The 14,460-nt window shown below is 64.1% G+C and overlaps 2 protein-coding genes across 3 annotated transcripts; one reads left to right on the top strand and one right to left on the bottom strand.

Moving 5' to 3' along the window:
* The first annotated feature begins 157 nt into the window (after positions 1-157).
* On the top strand, positions 158-6,165 carry MROH6 (maestro heat like repeat family member 6). The gene is given in 15 exon segments (XM_067017325.1): positions 158-442; positions 697-839; positions 976-1,155; positions 1,765-1,882; positions 2,069-2,231; positions 2,234-2,252; positions 2,340-2,412; positions 2,415-2,463; positions 2,578-2,693; positions 2,749-2,845; positions 2,848-2,945; positions 3,187-3,306; positions 3,558-3,833; positions 4,255-4,297; positions 6,026-6,165. Coding segments are annotated over 15 exon segments (1,920 nt in total).
* A 69-nt stretch (positions 6,166-6,234) lies between these two features.
* GSDMD (gasdermin D) lies at positions 6,235-11,103 on the bottom strand. Of its 2 annotated transcripts, none has more exons than XM_059043341.2 (11): positions 10,980-11,103; positions 9,661-9,920; positions 9,283-9,475; positions 8,451-8,619; positions 8,198-8,300; positions 7,886-7,939; positions 7,514-7,585; positions 7,213-7,388; positions 6,915-7,056; positions 6,745-6,818; positions 6,235-6,614 (listed from the first exon to the last, which is right to left on the bottom strand). In XM_059043341.2, the coding sequence occupies exons 2-11, from the start codon at positions 9,875-9,877 to the stop codon at positions 6,375-6,377; spliced, it is 1,440 nt and encodes a 479-aa protein (XP_058899324.1). In that variant the 5' UTR covers positions 9,878-9,920; positions 10,980-11,103; the 3' UTR covers positions 6,235-6,374. The 2 variants fall into 2 exon arrangements, with proteins under 2 accessions (XP_058899324.1, XP_066873929.1); XM_067017828.1 differs by having other exon boundaries at positions 7,514-7,609; positions 10,980-11,092.
* Between the last annotated feature and the right edge of the window lie 3,357 nt (positions 11,104-14,460).

Below are 14,460 nucleotides of genomic sequence, written 5' to 3'. Positions count from 1 at the left end.
CCCAGGGCCCGGTGGGCAGAGCCTAGGCTGGCCACTCACCGACAGTCTGGGCGGGAAGACCCTTCAAACGCCCCCGCGGGCACCACACCTGGGGACACCCCCGTGTGGCTCCCCGACCTCCCCCCCCCACAGAACGTGCACACGCACACGCACCCGCATGCCGCCACGGCTGTCCCTGGGCCCGCCTGCCTGGGGCCTGCTTCTAGGTGAGGCCTGGGCACGGCTTCTGGGAGGACCAGTGCCAGGGGCTGCAGTCTGGGCCTGGCCGGGCAGCTCAGTGTGTGAGGCGGCCGTGGCTGGCGGCGCGTGGGGCTGGGCCCCGGGGGCCCCCGTGGGAGCCCTAACCCGGACGGCTCTGGCTGAAGGGACTCAGGCCAGCCAGGGGCAGCCCCCGGGACTCCCTGCCACCGGCCCTCAGCCCAAACCTGAGCTTGAACGCGGGGTAGAGCCTGGGCCAGCAGCCCAGCTGGCAGGGAGCCCTTCTCCCAGCCTCCTGCCCAGGAGCCAGCCCCCGAGGGACCCAGTCATCGTCTAGTGAGCAGGAGGGATGCCTGGGGGGTCAAGGGGGACAGAGCTGGGAAACAACAGATAGGCGCGGGGGCTTTGTCGGGAGCTGGGACGGGGTGGGGAGGAAGAGAGTGGGAGAGGCAAGGGGGTCTCATAGGCTCCACTCGCCCCCACTCCCAGACTCCCTAGAGTTCCTTGGAAGAGGGGGCCCTCGCAGACCTGGCGGCGTACACGGCTGCCTGTCTGGACGAGGCTGGCTTTGCGGGAACGCAGCGAACAGCACTCACCCTGTCCTCAGCCCTGGAGGCCGGCGGGAGCGGCTGGAGGACCAGGTTAGCCCCCGTGCCCTCCCTGCCCTCGGAGTCTCCAGCCTGGTCCCCTCCAGGGTTGGGGGTTGGAGGGAGAAGCCCCCTTCAGGCCGCAGCTGCCTGGTCGGGGTACCGAGGGTAACGTGCAGGGGTCATGGAGACTGGACCAGTGACGTCCCCGCCAAGTACACAGCCTTGTGCGGGGGCTGCTGGCACAAGTGCCCAGCCTGGCGGAGTGGAGGCCCCAGTGGGTGGCCCTGCAAGTGCGGAGCACACGGGCCCTGGAGCACTCTCCGGACGTGGTGTGTGCACTGCCGCCGTGCTCACTGCCCCCGGGACGGTAACCCGCCCCCGCCCCGCCAGACGCCGCATCCCCCCCGCCAACCCCCACCCCTACCCCACAGCCCCAATGCAGTTTCCTTCCCCTTTCCGGCTTGTTGTGGAGACTGGCCCAGGGTGCGGTAGGTCATGGTGGGGCAGGGCCTTCCCTGCCTTCCGCTCCTGCTTCTCATCCACTGAGGGTCCTCAGTGCTGGGTTCCAGGCTTGGGGCCTGCCTTCTCTCTCCAGGTCTCTCCTGGAGCCCAGCCTGGCGGGGTGTGCTTCTGAGCAAGCCAGGTGGCTGCTGCACCCCAGCGCCCCTGGCTCTTTGGCTCATCTGCCCCAGGAGAAGTTATCTGTGGTTTTAGTCTCTACGGTGACTGTTCATAATGCCAGGTTTGTTTCACCGTTAGTAGCCAAACGGGGTTCTGAGTGGTCCCTGCCGGGCAGCTGATCGTGCAGACTTGGCTCTGCCGTGTTCTGCACAGATGCCACTTACTTTGTTTCTCTGGGATTGCGGGGTTGATTACCTGCCCCTCCTCCTGCTGGAGTCCTAGTGGCCGCCTCACCGATCTGGAGACTCCCCTCATCCCAGCACCAGGCCCTGGCTCACATGCCCCATGCCCCCAGGGCAGCAACCGAGCTTTGGCGCAGCCTGAGTCAGAACCAGCGCATGAATGGGCAGGTGCTGGTGGAGCTGCTGTGGGTGCTAAAGGGCTCGGCCAGATCCCAGCTGGGGGCACTGGCGGTAGGTGGCATTGCCAGGGGACTCCCCCGGCCCTGGCCCAAGGGGACAGGAGAGTCTGGCCTCAGGGGGTTGGGGGCAGCAAGCTCTCACCTGAATCACACCCACCCATTACGTCTCTTGAGCATAGAGGCTCTGTCCTCGCCCTGTCTGCAGTGTCTGAGCCTGAATGAGCCCCTTGTTCCATAGGCCTCTCGTGCCCTTGGGGAGACGCTGGCTGTGTCCGGCTGCGTGGGTGCCACGCGGGGCTTCTACCCGCACCTTCTCCTTGTGATGGTCACACAGCTACACGAGCTGGCCCGGGACCCGTGCCCCCCTGACATCCCCAAGGTCTGAGCCCCATCCCACCAGGGCTACCGTACAGCCACGCCAGGTGAGGGGTGCACACCGGGGGCAGTGAGGGCTGGGCCAGTGCCCTCCTGGCCCTCACTGCCCATTCGTCTGCTGCCCCCCCCCCCAGCTGCAGAGTGGAGGGCTCGAAGGCCCTGCCCGCTGGGGATGGCTGCCACAGGGAGCAGGCTGGAGGCTGGAGAAGAGACTGGTGGGAGCCCACCCCCACCTGCAGGGTGTCCTGCTGCTGGCCAGGTGCAGGGCAGGGGTGTGGGATAAGAGGCAGGGGCATGGGGGTTGTCGGGTAGAGGCTTCTTGAGGGGCGAGGCCGGAAGCGGAGGGAGAGCTCCCATTCCCGCCCCATCCCGGCGCCGTGGTGGCGCATGCCGGCCACCACCTGCGAGGCCCGTTCGCGGACTTGCTGCCCCAGCTGCGCAGCGCGGAAGACGCACAGCGCCGCACGGCTACGGCCTTCCTCACCGGAGCGAGCCCGCTTCCAGGATGCGTGGTGAGGGGTGACCATGGACTTGGCCCCTAAGCGGCCCGGCCGGCACAGGAACGCGAGCGTGCTGACCTCCGCCCGCCGCACGGCTTCTGCGGTCGGGCTCCTCGGGACGCTGGCACGGCCGGGGCGGGGCTCCGGGTGGGGCTCCACGGCCCCCTGCGGAAGCTGGTGCTGCAGAGTCTTGTGCCGCTGCTGTTGTGGCTGTACGACCCCAGCCGGGACACCGGTGAGGTCAGCCCCCCTAAGACTGCCCCACGGCCCCACCCATCCTCACGACAGCTGCCTCTCCAAAGAGTACATACAGGTCGGGGACTTCCCCCAGGACCTCAGGTGCAGGTGACATACGCAGCCAGGCTCCTGGTCTTTCCTGGGCCGCCTGCTCCTCCACCCCTCATATCCTGGCCCCCTCCCCGCTCCCAGGCCATTTCTCGCCACTTTCTGGACTCCTAACCTTGCTCCCTTCCCGTTACAGAGCTCAGAGTGGACCCCGGCCCTCTGTGACCAGGCCCTGAGCTGGGGCCTGCTGGAGGAGATGCCCACCGTGGCCCACTGCGACCGCCCCGAGGCCCGAAGCCGCGTCTGCCACCGCCTGGTCAGCTGGGGGAGGACGGTGACAGAGATGGGGTACGGTCAGCTGCCCACTTGGCCCGGTGACCTCAGGGCCACTCCCCCCACGCTGTCTTCCCACCCTTCCAGTCACGGTGGTGGCAGGTCTAGGGCCTCAGGTCCTGATGCCACGTCCTGGGGGATCCCCAGGGCCCTCAGCCCCTGGACTCACCTCTGCAGCCTCCTTTCCATGCAGAATTGGCCCTCCTGTCCTGCCACGAGCCCTCCTGTCCCCAGGTTCAGTGGTACCCAAGTCACGTGCCCCGCTTCCTGAGCCAGACCCAGGGCTACCTGCGGAGACCCCAGGACTCCCTGCGCTGGGCAGCTGCTGTGCTCACGGGGAAGGCAGTCCTGGTGTCACACTGTCCCTTGCACCTAGGGCTCTGGGAGCTGGGCCAGCCCCTCCCTGCTGTGGGCCTGGGCTCAGCAGGAGCCTGGCGGAGCTCTGTGGCCGCCCCCATGAGCAGAAGGAAGCCTGGCCCCCACTGCTGCAGCCCAGGAGCCAGAAGCTGGGTGAGCATTCGATGCCCATTTCCCCCACCAGGCACACGCTTGTCCCACTGCAGAGCACAGCTGGGCAGGCTAGTGGCAAACCCCAGAGTAATGCCCACTGGAAAGGAGAGCCCAGCCTCAGATGAGGGCTCGGGCAGGCAGCACCCCACCTCTTCTTGTGACACCTCCGTGATGCCTGGGCTTCTTGGGCCTGGGAGCCCGTACTCCTCCCTGTAGCAGGCCATTTGGAGCGCAGGCTTCTCTCGCAGGACGCATCTGCCTGCTCACAGCCTTGTGTGCACCTGCCTTGCCGTGGTCCCCTGCCCCACCTCTGGAAGCCCTGCTAGACTCCCTGCTTGCTAGGTGTTAGGTTCACTTAGAGCCTGTTGCTTTGTCCTGGGAGTGTAACCCTTCTCGGGGATTTCTCTGCTGGGATCCTCAGGGAGGCTCCAAGCGGATCAGTGCTGCCATAGCCCTGCTCCCAGGTGAGCATCACTGGTCTGTGAGTGTCCTGGCTGACCAGGTCCATCAGATCTGCCTGCAGAGAGCCCATCTCCCACCATGGGGCTAGGATCCGGGTGTGCTCCTTTCCACAGAAGGCCCGCCTGACTTGGTCTTTATGCTCAGACACTCTCAAATGGGCTGTCACTGGAAACCTCAGTGCACTGGTGGTCCTGGAACCTGAGGGCCCATAGTCAGAACCTCCAAGGGGGCCTGGAAGGGGCTGACCAGGACCTAACTTATCGCCTGGATTTCTAAGACCTAAGCTGTTCCAGTCCTGTTCCCCTTGGTTTTGCCTTTCAAGTCTCCCTAATGAGGTTCCCAAAGGAGGGGCGTGGGCCCTGATGAACACAAACAGGCTTGAGAGGCGTCCAGCTTCTCCTCTCCCTGTGTGAGGGGTAGATCTCTAGGAGTTTCTTTTTGCTTTTTTAAACATTTATTTATTTATTTAGGCTGCGCCAGGTCTTAGTTCGGCACACGGGATCTTTGTCGCGGCATGTAGGATCTTTTAGCCGAGGCATGAGGGCTCTTGGTTGCGGCATGCGGGCTCTTTAGCTGCGGCATGCATGCAGGATCCGGTTCCCCGACCAGGGATCGAACCCGGGCCCCCTGCATTGGGAGCACAGAGTCTTACCCACTGGACCACCAGGGAGGTCCCTTCTAGCAGTTTCTGTACCAGGATCTGGGATGTTTGGGGAACCCTCTTGGTTTCTGTTTTTTTCATCATAAATTTATTTATTTATTTCTGGCTGCATTGGGTCTCCGTTGCGGTGCACGGGCTTCTCATTTCGGTGGCTTGTTTGTTGCGGAGCGCGGGCTCTAGGCACGCGGGCTCAGTAGTTGTGGCTCGCGGGCTCTAGAGCTCAGTAGTTGTGGCTCGCGGGCTCTAGAGCGCAGGCTCAGTAGTTGTGGCGCACGGGCTTCGTTGCTCCGCGGCACGTGGGTTCTTCCCAGACCAGGGCTTGAACCTACATCATCTAAATTGGCAGGCGGATTCTTAACCACTGTGCCACCAGGGAAGTCCCAAACCCTCTGTTTTAATATTAATTTTACTGTTGGCCTTGATCCTGAGTTTTCTTGGGATTTAATGTCCCAACCACAGCTGGGCCAACCATCCCTTCTCTTTAGCCAGTCCTGAGGCTGCAGGGCAGCGGTGAGCCTGACAGGAGGGGAGCATGGCTTCCCTGCTTTCCACCAAGCGGAGGATGGCAGACTGGCTCCCACGGGGAGAGGCAAATTTCTCCTGGCTGTTCAAGCTCCAAGATGAGAATAACTCCCTGGCTGAATCAGTTACCATCTCTCCTTGCACGTGGGGCCATTCCACCCCCGCCCCCTCCGCCCCCCACCCCCCACCCCAGGGAGGCTCAGGCTCTCTGGTCCAAGGAGGCTCTGAGCCCTGCTGAAGGCCCAGGGACTGCGACTCAGGGGCCCGGAGGCCTCCTCTCGAGAGACTCTTACCTTTGAGCGAATTAATTTGGATGAGACACAGCCCAAAGGCCAGTTTCTCTGGTTCGGGTTACTTCCCTGGGGCCCCAGTGCAGCCCCAGGAGTGCAGATCTGTCTGCTTGTCAGTACACCTTTCTCTGTCCTCTCTGCAGCCCCGGAGGGCAAGGACAGGCCCCCCGCTACCTGCATCAGTACGTTCTCAAGTTCCCTGAGGCAGACAGAGAACCATCCTGAGCGCTGGAATCGCCCTGTCCCATTCTTTCCAGGCCAGCCTGCTGAGGGAGGGGGCCAGGAGCCCGGCCATGTGGCTGCTCACAACGGAGTGATCCGGTGCAGCACAGGGAATGCCCCCTCAGTCCCACGGGAGAGATGCCTGCTGTCAGCCCCCAGGTCCCTCCGCATGTGAAGGCACCATCCCCATCGCTGCCCCGGCCCCTGACGTAGGGCCCCTCGAAAGCTCAGTGAGCAGCTTCCCTTTGTTCATCACATTTATTGGCTTTCCTCAACTCCCAGGCCTTGTGGGGAGCTGCCCACGTGGCTGGGTGTGGCTCCTGGCAGCTGGGTGGGCATGAGCTCTGCCCCGACTAGAGAGCTGCCCTGCGGGCGGGCTGCAGGCTAGCAGAGCCGGCTCAGCCTGAATAGCAGTGCCAGGCAGGCGTAAAGCGCACACGCACAGCCCTGGGCCTCTGGTTTCCAGCACACCTGGGGGGCGCCCACCTGTGGCTCAAGGCCGCACTCCTCCAGCAGGACCCAGGTGGGTGCCTCTGAGCCCCAGCTGCTCCCCAGGAGCTCGGCCGGCAGGGACACGGCCCTGCACTCCTGCCATGGGGTGCTCTGCTCCAAAAGGCTCTCCACCTGGCAGAACAGGGTGGGAGGTTGTCAGAGGGGCCCCCAGGCTTGTGGCACCACCCACACCACCCCAGCCCAGATGCACTGGGTCCGCACCTCCGGCACAGCCCCTCCCCTACAAGCTGGGCCCTCTCACCAGTTTGAACGCCCCCGACAGGGCCCCCATCTCCAGCACCTCAGCCAGCAGCACGTGCTGGGTTGCGCTCAGCACTGGGGAGAGACCTTGGGTGAGAGGGGGTTCCGGAAGGCCAGCTAGGGAAGCCCACATTCCTGCTCCCTACCTGTCCCAGCCCCGGAGCCCCTCACCAGCTAGAGCTTGCAGCAGGTAGAAGACGGGGCCGGCAAGTTCCTCTTCTAGTCTTCTGGAGGAGAACACCAGGCACTCGAGGACAGCACCCACCGGACCATCCCAAGGCTCCAAAGGCCCGCCACGCAGGCCGCGCTCCAGCTGGGGGTAAGGGCGTGGGGCGGGCGGGTGAGCGTGGGGGCGGGGCGCAGGCCCCAGCTCCGCCCACCCCGCCGCGCCCCAGCTCGCCCCGCCCCCAGCTCGCCCCGCCCCCCCGCACGCCCCGCACGCCCCGCACGCCCCACCCGGCTCGTTCACCGATTCATCCAGGGCTTGCAGGGCAGCCTCGTCCCGCAGCACCTGCCCGAGGGCCCCCAGCAGCTGCCCACAAGGCTCCTTGGACAAGCTGTCCAGGCCCACGGCCCAGGCCCTCACTTCTGCCTGCAGGCCCTGGAAGTCTTCGGTGATCGCCAACCGGTCCTCCACAGGCCCATCTGTGGGGACAGGGCTGCCATTGCCCAGGTGCTCCCATGGCCCCGGGGAGCCCTGGTTACGGAGGGCAGACCACAGGGGGGCAGAAGGGGAGCCCACCAGGGGGGGTGGCCAAGAAGGTACTGACCCGCCAGGAACTTGAAGTGGACAGAGAACAACCTTATGGAGGCGAGGCAGGAGAACCGCTGCAGCTGGCCACCTGCAATGTAGGAGGGCCTGTAACCTGGAGGAGGCAGGGCTGATCAGTGCAGGGTGGGTCCCCGCCAGAGAGGGCTGAGGCCTCCCCTCGGCCCTCACAGCCTCTCACCACCACCCCAGTACCGGCAGCCCAGGGCAGGGAGCAAAGTCAAAGCAGGCTGGTGTCAGCCTGTCACCGCGTCACCGTGTGTGTGTGTGTGTGCGCGCGCGCGCGCACGCGCGCGCGCATTCCCCGGCTGTGCTGCGCTGGGCAGGAGAGCGCTCATCAGCTTGTACCACTGCTCAGCTCCACAGGCCTCACCTTCCTGCTGTGGCCTGAAGGTCGTCTGCTTCTTGTCCGGGAAGAAGAGAATGTCTGGCAGCCAGGCAGGAGCAGAGACGGGGAAAGCAGGTTGGTGGAGCACCTGGCATCTCCCTCCCAAGCCGGGGCCCCCTGTGCAGTACCCCCACTGTGCCCCATCCTCCCAAATGCCAGAGCAAGGGACCCTCGGCCACCCCGACCCATGAGGTTAGGCAACCAGATGCCCCCAGTGACCCCTGGTGGCTCTTGCAGGCCTCTTTGCCTCTCTGTCATGGAGTCTGGGCCCCAGAAGTCACCGTGATCCTGGCTCACCCCAGTCAGGGCCAATAACCAGCTGGGCCACCCGAAATGCGAGGATGCTGCCCGAGGGGATGGTGAGCATCTTCTTCTGGCTCAGGTGGCCCTCGCCTCTGCCCTGAGGGGTGGATACGGGCTCAGGACTGGGCTCTGGGTTGTGGGGCCAGATGTTAACAGGGTGCTGGTGGCAGGGGTCTACCCCCCTGCCTGGGGACACTGCCCTCCTGCCTCCCCAGCGCGAGCCCACTGCAGCACCTACGCCGCACACCTGCAAGCCCATGGCTCCCGGAAGTGCAAACTGGCCTGAGCCCTCCTGCCTTTGGGTCCGGGTGACTTCCACCTCCTTCTGTGTCTGCAGCACCTCGGTCACGACGAACACGTCATGCCCACGATTCCGCAGCTGTTGCAGGACTTTGTGCTCAGGCTGCCGCAGGCGCCTGCGGTGAGCGGACCAATGGGAAGCTCGCAGGGGTGCACCCTGCCTCCCCTCCCCCTGCCACGGGACGGCTTCCCCTCCCTGCACCTCAACCTTTGTGGCCATGGGGGGTGGGGGCGGTGACACGGCCGAGGAGACCAAGAGCTCTGTGGACGCCCAGGCACCGGATACCCGTCATTCCCTCCCTGCTGCTCCTGACAATGATTGTGAGCGGGTGGGGTGCAGGAAGAAAAGACAAGGTCCAGTGCGGACGGGCGGACACCTGAAGACCTCTGGAGGGGCCCACCCTGTTGGCCGGTTGCTCACCTGGCTGCTCTCTCCCTCCTCTCCCTGCTGCTCCCCGGGTTCGAATCTCACGTCTCCGCTCTGAGCTGATGGTCCTCCTCCCCAGGGTCCCTGTGTCTGCTCCACCCCAGCAGCCCAGCCTCCTCGCAGTGGGACTTGGTCTGACCCCTGACCCTAGGGCCCTGCCTGGCCGCCCCGGCCCGCAGGATGCAGGCCCCCAGGACCTCTGCAGCCTCCTTCCCTGCCCGCTGGTCCCAGCACGCCCCTGCCTCTGGGACTTCCCTCAGCCTGGCAGAGACCCCCTGTGACTCCTGCTGCCCCGAGGTCCTGACCCAGAGGCCGCCCAGTTTCAGCAGGGCCCCGCCGCCCTGGGGCTCACCTCTCTCGATGCATGGCTTCCCAGGTGTTGGGGGCCACTCGCAGCATGCACACGTTCATCGAGGCACTGGAGCTTCTGGATACCGCGGCCCCGCCTGACAGCTTGCCCTGTCCTGGGGCCGCCAGCTCCACGCTGCCCTGCAGCTGCCCATCCATAGCGTCGTGGAAATGGAAGGTGCTGCCACACTCCACGGCTGGAGCAAGGCCAGAGCTGAGGCCCGTCCCCCGCACCCGCCGCCTGTCTGCCCGGGCGGAGGGGCCTCTGCAGAGTGCCTGCCCTCTGGAAGCAGAGAGCCCAGAGGCCCAGAGCCGATGGCAGCGGGCTGCCCGTCCTCCCCCCACCCGACCCATGGCTCTGACTCAGTGCCAAGCAAGGTACCTGGCTCTGGGGCGTCGGGCTCCAGGATGTCCCTGATGGACAGGTTGACACGTGTGTAGCGGTGTCTCCAGAACCATGAGCTCGAGGGCTTCCTGCTCAAAAGGCAGTAGAGCTGGAAGCTGGTGGAGCTCTGCAGGCTGTCCACAGGGGTGAGCTCCCCACTGTGGTCCAGCTCCCGGACCACGCTCTTGACCACCCTTGCAAAGGCCGATGCCATGCTCCTGAGGAGGGCAGCTGGGTCAGGCCTCGTACCCGCAGGGCTGGAAGAGGGTGGGCGGAAGAGGGGGAAGGTAGGTACTTGGATGTCTCTGGTGACGGGGAGCTCTTTCCCTCCAAAGCAGTCCTGCTTGGCTAGTCCTGGGATGCTCTGCCTGGCAGAAAGCACTTGCTGCTGACTGTCACCCAACGCAAAAACAAGCAGTACAGCCAGTCATCCACTAATCCATCTTTCCGAGGGGCCATGAGCACCTCCAGGGCGGGACGTCATTCACAGCCCTCAGTGGGACTCAGGCCATACACACCATCTGTTCTGTGATCGGAGTGCCCACATGAGGCCCAAGAAAGCCCTGGGACTCAGCGCTTGGGGTGGGGGAGGGGGCAGCCCTGGCCGCCCACCAAGGCCTCCTGTCACTTTGTCACTTCAACAAGGCTTAGGGGTGCTCACGAAAGGCAGCCACTGAGGAAGGGCAGGGCAAGGCTGGGGACTTGGAGTGACCCCAGGCCACTGCTCTGTCTGCTGTAGCAGCTGCCCCCCTGGCTGAGGTGTTCAGAGGGCAGGGGAGGAAACAGAAGCCCTCACTTTCTTGGGCAGTTGGTGCAAAGGCCCACAGCAAGGCCCAGCCAAAGTGTCCCCAGCTCCTAGACGTGTCCTCCAGGACTTTCTCTGCACCCAAAGCTCTGTGAGCCGCTAGTCTGTCTTCAGGAGTCAGAAGCCAATGTGGGCCTGACTCAGGACCCAGGACATCTGGGCTCCAGGCACGGGGGCCAGCCCTTAGGAAGCCTCTGAGCTTCAGGGCTGGTCTGAAGTCTGAGAGTGGAGCACCTAGGAGCACCTAGAGGGCCTACCTGGAGTTAAGCCCAAACTAGCCGGGCTGGGGAGGGCACCCCCTTCCCAGAGGCCTGGGACTTCCCCAAGCCCGTCTGGGATTGCGAGTCCTTGGGGGGCTTGGGGAAGCTGCAGAAGGGTGCCCGGACCAGGTCTCCACCCAGAGGAGCTGGCCTCCCCCAAACCAGCACTAGGAAGAACCCCACCCTGGAGCCAGGGCAGGCAGTGGGGTGTGGTGTGCAGGGGCGAGGAGCAGGGTGTGGGAGCAGCTCACCGGGACCGTGACTGTTGCGTGCCCGCGCCCACAAAGCTGAAGCCAGGCCGCTCTGCTGGCTGGGATCGGAGGGCTCTGCCCCGGAGCTGCCGAGCGAGCACACAGCCCAAAGGTTCCCAGATCCAAAAGTGAAACCTCGCAGGCCTGGAGCAGCGACAGCCCGGAAACACCCCCTGTGAGCACGCCCCGCAGCCTGGCGGGGGTGGGGGAGGGTCAGGGTGCGCCAGATCGTGCCCCACCCGCTGCTGCCTCCAACTGCTGGGCACCAACTGCTGGGCACTTCTTCAGTCCTCTCTGGAAACTCTGGGCCATGGCAAAGGGTCTGAACAGACATTTCCTTAAAGAAAATGTATTGCTACAAATGGCCAATAAGCACGCAAGATGATGCTCACACCGTTAGATGTCAGGGAACTGTAAATCAAACCACAGTAAGATGCTGCTTCACCCCCGTAGATAACTGTATAAAAGAGAAGTAACAAGTGTTGGGAAAGATGGGAAACTGGAGCCTCACACACTACTGGGAATGTAAATGGATGCAGCCTCGGCCGTGCAAAACAGCCTGGCAGTTCCTCAAAAAGTTAAACGGAGAACTACCATTAGATCTCATTCATTCCACTGCTAGGTGTGTATTCAAGAGAAGTGAAAACATATTCACGCAAAAACCTGCACATGGATGTTCCCACAACATTATTGTTAACAGCCAAAACGCAGAGGCACCGCAGATGTCCGCGTGTGGAAGTACAGACAGAATGTGGTCAGCGCACGCGATGGAAGACACACGATGGTGTGGTGCTCAGTCATACAAAGGAATGAAGTTGTGACTCGCAGCACAGTGTAGACGGACCTCAAAATATTACGCCAAGTGAAAGAAGGCAGACGTGGAAGGCTATCTCACGCGGTTCACGCGTGCAAATTGTTTGGACCGGGCAAGCCCGCAGGGGCAGAAGGCAGATTAGTAGTTGCCAGGCGCCGGGGGGAGGGGGAGGGGGAGTGACAGCCTCTTTGGGGAGATAGAAGTGTTCTCAAGTCGACTGTGGTGATGATCACACAACTCTGAATATGCTAAAAACCTCAGAGTTTTACACTTTTAATGGGTGAATTGTATGGTATGCGAATTATATCTCAAGAAAGCTGTTACTTTGAAAAGCTGAAGCCAAATAACAACATCCAGGCCTATCTCAGGTTCTCAACACCCTTACTTACTCTCCTGGGCTGCTTGCGGATCATGTCCAGTGCAAGGCCGCCAGGAGCCCCGTGCCCCCTTTTCTCCACCACTCCACCGCCACATCCTGCCTCTGGGCCCTATGACACTCTGGAGCCCGCACCAGGGCCCCTGACAGTTGGCTGGCCTGAGACTCACCCCGCAGGCTCCGCCACATGCATTCATTAGAGCCATGAGTGTTTATCAGCACCTGGTGCCATGTGCTCCTGCAGATGACGGCTCTGGCCGTGAACGGGACAAGGGCCCCTCCAGGTAGAGCCGCTGGCAGCGGCCCCAATGCCAATACAGGGAAAGTGACTTCCTGGGGTGTGTGTTTTGGAACGTTGCAGTGACCCGGGGCTGAATGAAGCGTGGATCGTTCACACGTTCAGTTCTTTGGCAATAACCTAAACGAGAGGCACTGGGCCTGGTGAGTGGCTGTGTCACTAGGCTCCTGAGGGCAGAGTCAGCCTGAGAGGACAGGAAGTGAATCCACTGGGGAGAAAAAGCAGAAGGAAGGTGGCCGGGGCTGGCCCTGCACCCCCTCCCCCTCCCCCGTTTGGAGGCCTGGGGAGCACCCGGACATTTCCAGGGCCAGGAAGTCTGGGGCAACCTCCCATCTTCCTCACAGCCACTCTGTGATATGGGGGTGGGTGAGGCCTCCCTGGGCAACGTCTGGGCAGACCCTGGGGGTCCAGAGCCAGCTAGGACACTGCTCCCTGGGGGGAGAACCGAGACCAGGGTTGGGAGCCTGGGAGGGGGCTTCTGGCTGTGTTCAGAGAAGGGTCAGCACCTCTGGGAGAGTTCTAAGGAAGAGGAAGCTCACCGCAACCCGATGCCTCCACCCACCCGGTGTGGGGCAGGGCCGGCCAGGCACTGCTGGGAACTGGGCAGTGGAGGCCACAGCCTCTGCCCTGGGAGGGCGGAGCCCCTGGGAGGAACAAAGGTCGTGAGACCCAGGAGATAACCAGGACAGCCCTTTGGAGGCAGCGGTTGGGATACCTCAGAGGACGTGGGAGAGTGGGCTTAGGGAGAGGAGGCCTGAGGGTGTCCAGACAGGGCCTCCAGGCAGGGACAGCGGAGGCCAGGACCGCGTGAGACGGGGCTAGCGGGTAGTCGGCCCGAGGAACCCCCCAGCCCCGGCCATCGGGCATCAGGGCGGCCAGGGTCCAGGGAGGGTAGGGGGAGCTGCGGGCCTCGGGCTCATCTGGGTCCGCGATGTGGGTGGTGCAGCCCGGGGGGCTGGCTCCACCCTGTGCCCGCCTCCCAGTGACTTTGGGGGTTCCCAGGGCGCCGGAAGTCGGCGCCCAGGATGTCGGCAGCCGCGGCCCGCGCCGCCGCGCCCCCAGGGCCCTCGCGGCCAAGAGGCGCCCCGGAGAGCCTCGTGTGCCCGAGAGCCGCTCGGCCGGGAGGGAACGAACGCGGAGTGGGGGGCCGAGAGGGTGCCAGACGCACTGAAGTCCCAGGAGTCCTTTCCTTTGGGAGTTGAGTCCCCGCGGGACCGCCCTCCCGCTCGCCGCCCCCGCCCCCCTTGCTGGCCCGGACCCTCGGCGGCGGCTCGGACCGCCGGTCAGCAGGGCCTGTCCGGCAGGCGCTCAGTCAACGCTCGGCGGATCGCTGGGCGACGCGGCGGCCCCAGAGCAGGGCGGTCTCGGATCCAGGGGCGCCCCGGGAGCTAGGAGGGGCGTAGGCCGCAGGAAGGGGCTGCAGAACTGGGGGCAGGCAGGCAGGCGGGGAAACCACCCCCCGCAGGTCCCGGGGGCCGGCGCGGGTGACTAGCGGTTCCCTTTGCCCGCGCCCCGCCTCCAGCGGCCCCTCTCCCGCATGGGCCTCCGTCCTGTTTCCTTTTGGTCCTCTGTCCGGAGGCCTGCGGCATCCTGCTCCCGGCACTTTCTGTTGACAGGGGTCGGGGGAGCGGCTCAGAACCTGCCCCGCTCCAACTGGTCCTCTGCAGAGGGAAGCGGCCCTATTGCTCTCGTTTCCGACGTTCTGAGCCTCGCTTCGCTTTGCCCCAGCTGCAGGAGGCTCTTACTGCTGGGATCCAGCCATTGCTGGGCTGGGGGGGCGGGTGTGCGTGTCTCTTCCACCTAGGCAGGTTGGCCCAGGACTAGGGCATGTGGGAAATTGTGGTGGTGAGATTCACACCATCCATCCACCGTGGTCCCTGAGAGCCTCGTGGAAATGCTGCCATCTAGGAAACAATAGATTAATCAACTTTTCTCCCAAGAGGATCTGGTTCTGAGGCTCATGCTTTGCCGTGAGGGTGGAGGGTCAAGTGGG

The sequence above is a fragment of the Kogia breviceps genome, chromosome 17 (genome assembly GCF_026419965.1).
Source record: "Kogia breviceps isolate mKogBre1 chromosome 17, mKogBre1 haplotype 1, whole genome shotgun sequence".
NCBI classification, from domain to species: domain Eukaryota; kingdom Metazoa; phylum Chordata; class Mammalia; order Artiodactyla; family Physeteridae; genus Kogia; species Kogia breviceps.
The sequence above is the reverse complement of the archived record's forward strand: the minus strand, read 5'-3'. Positions and strand labels throughout refer to the sequence as shown.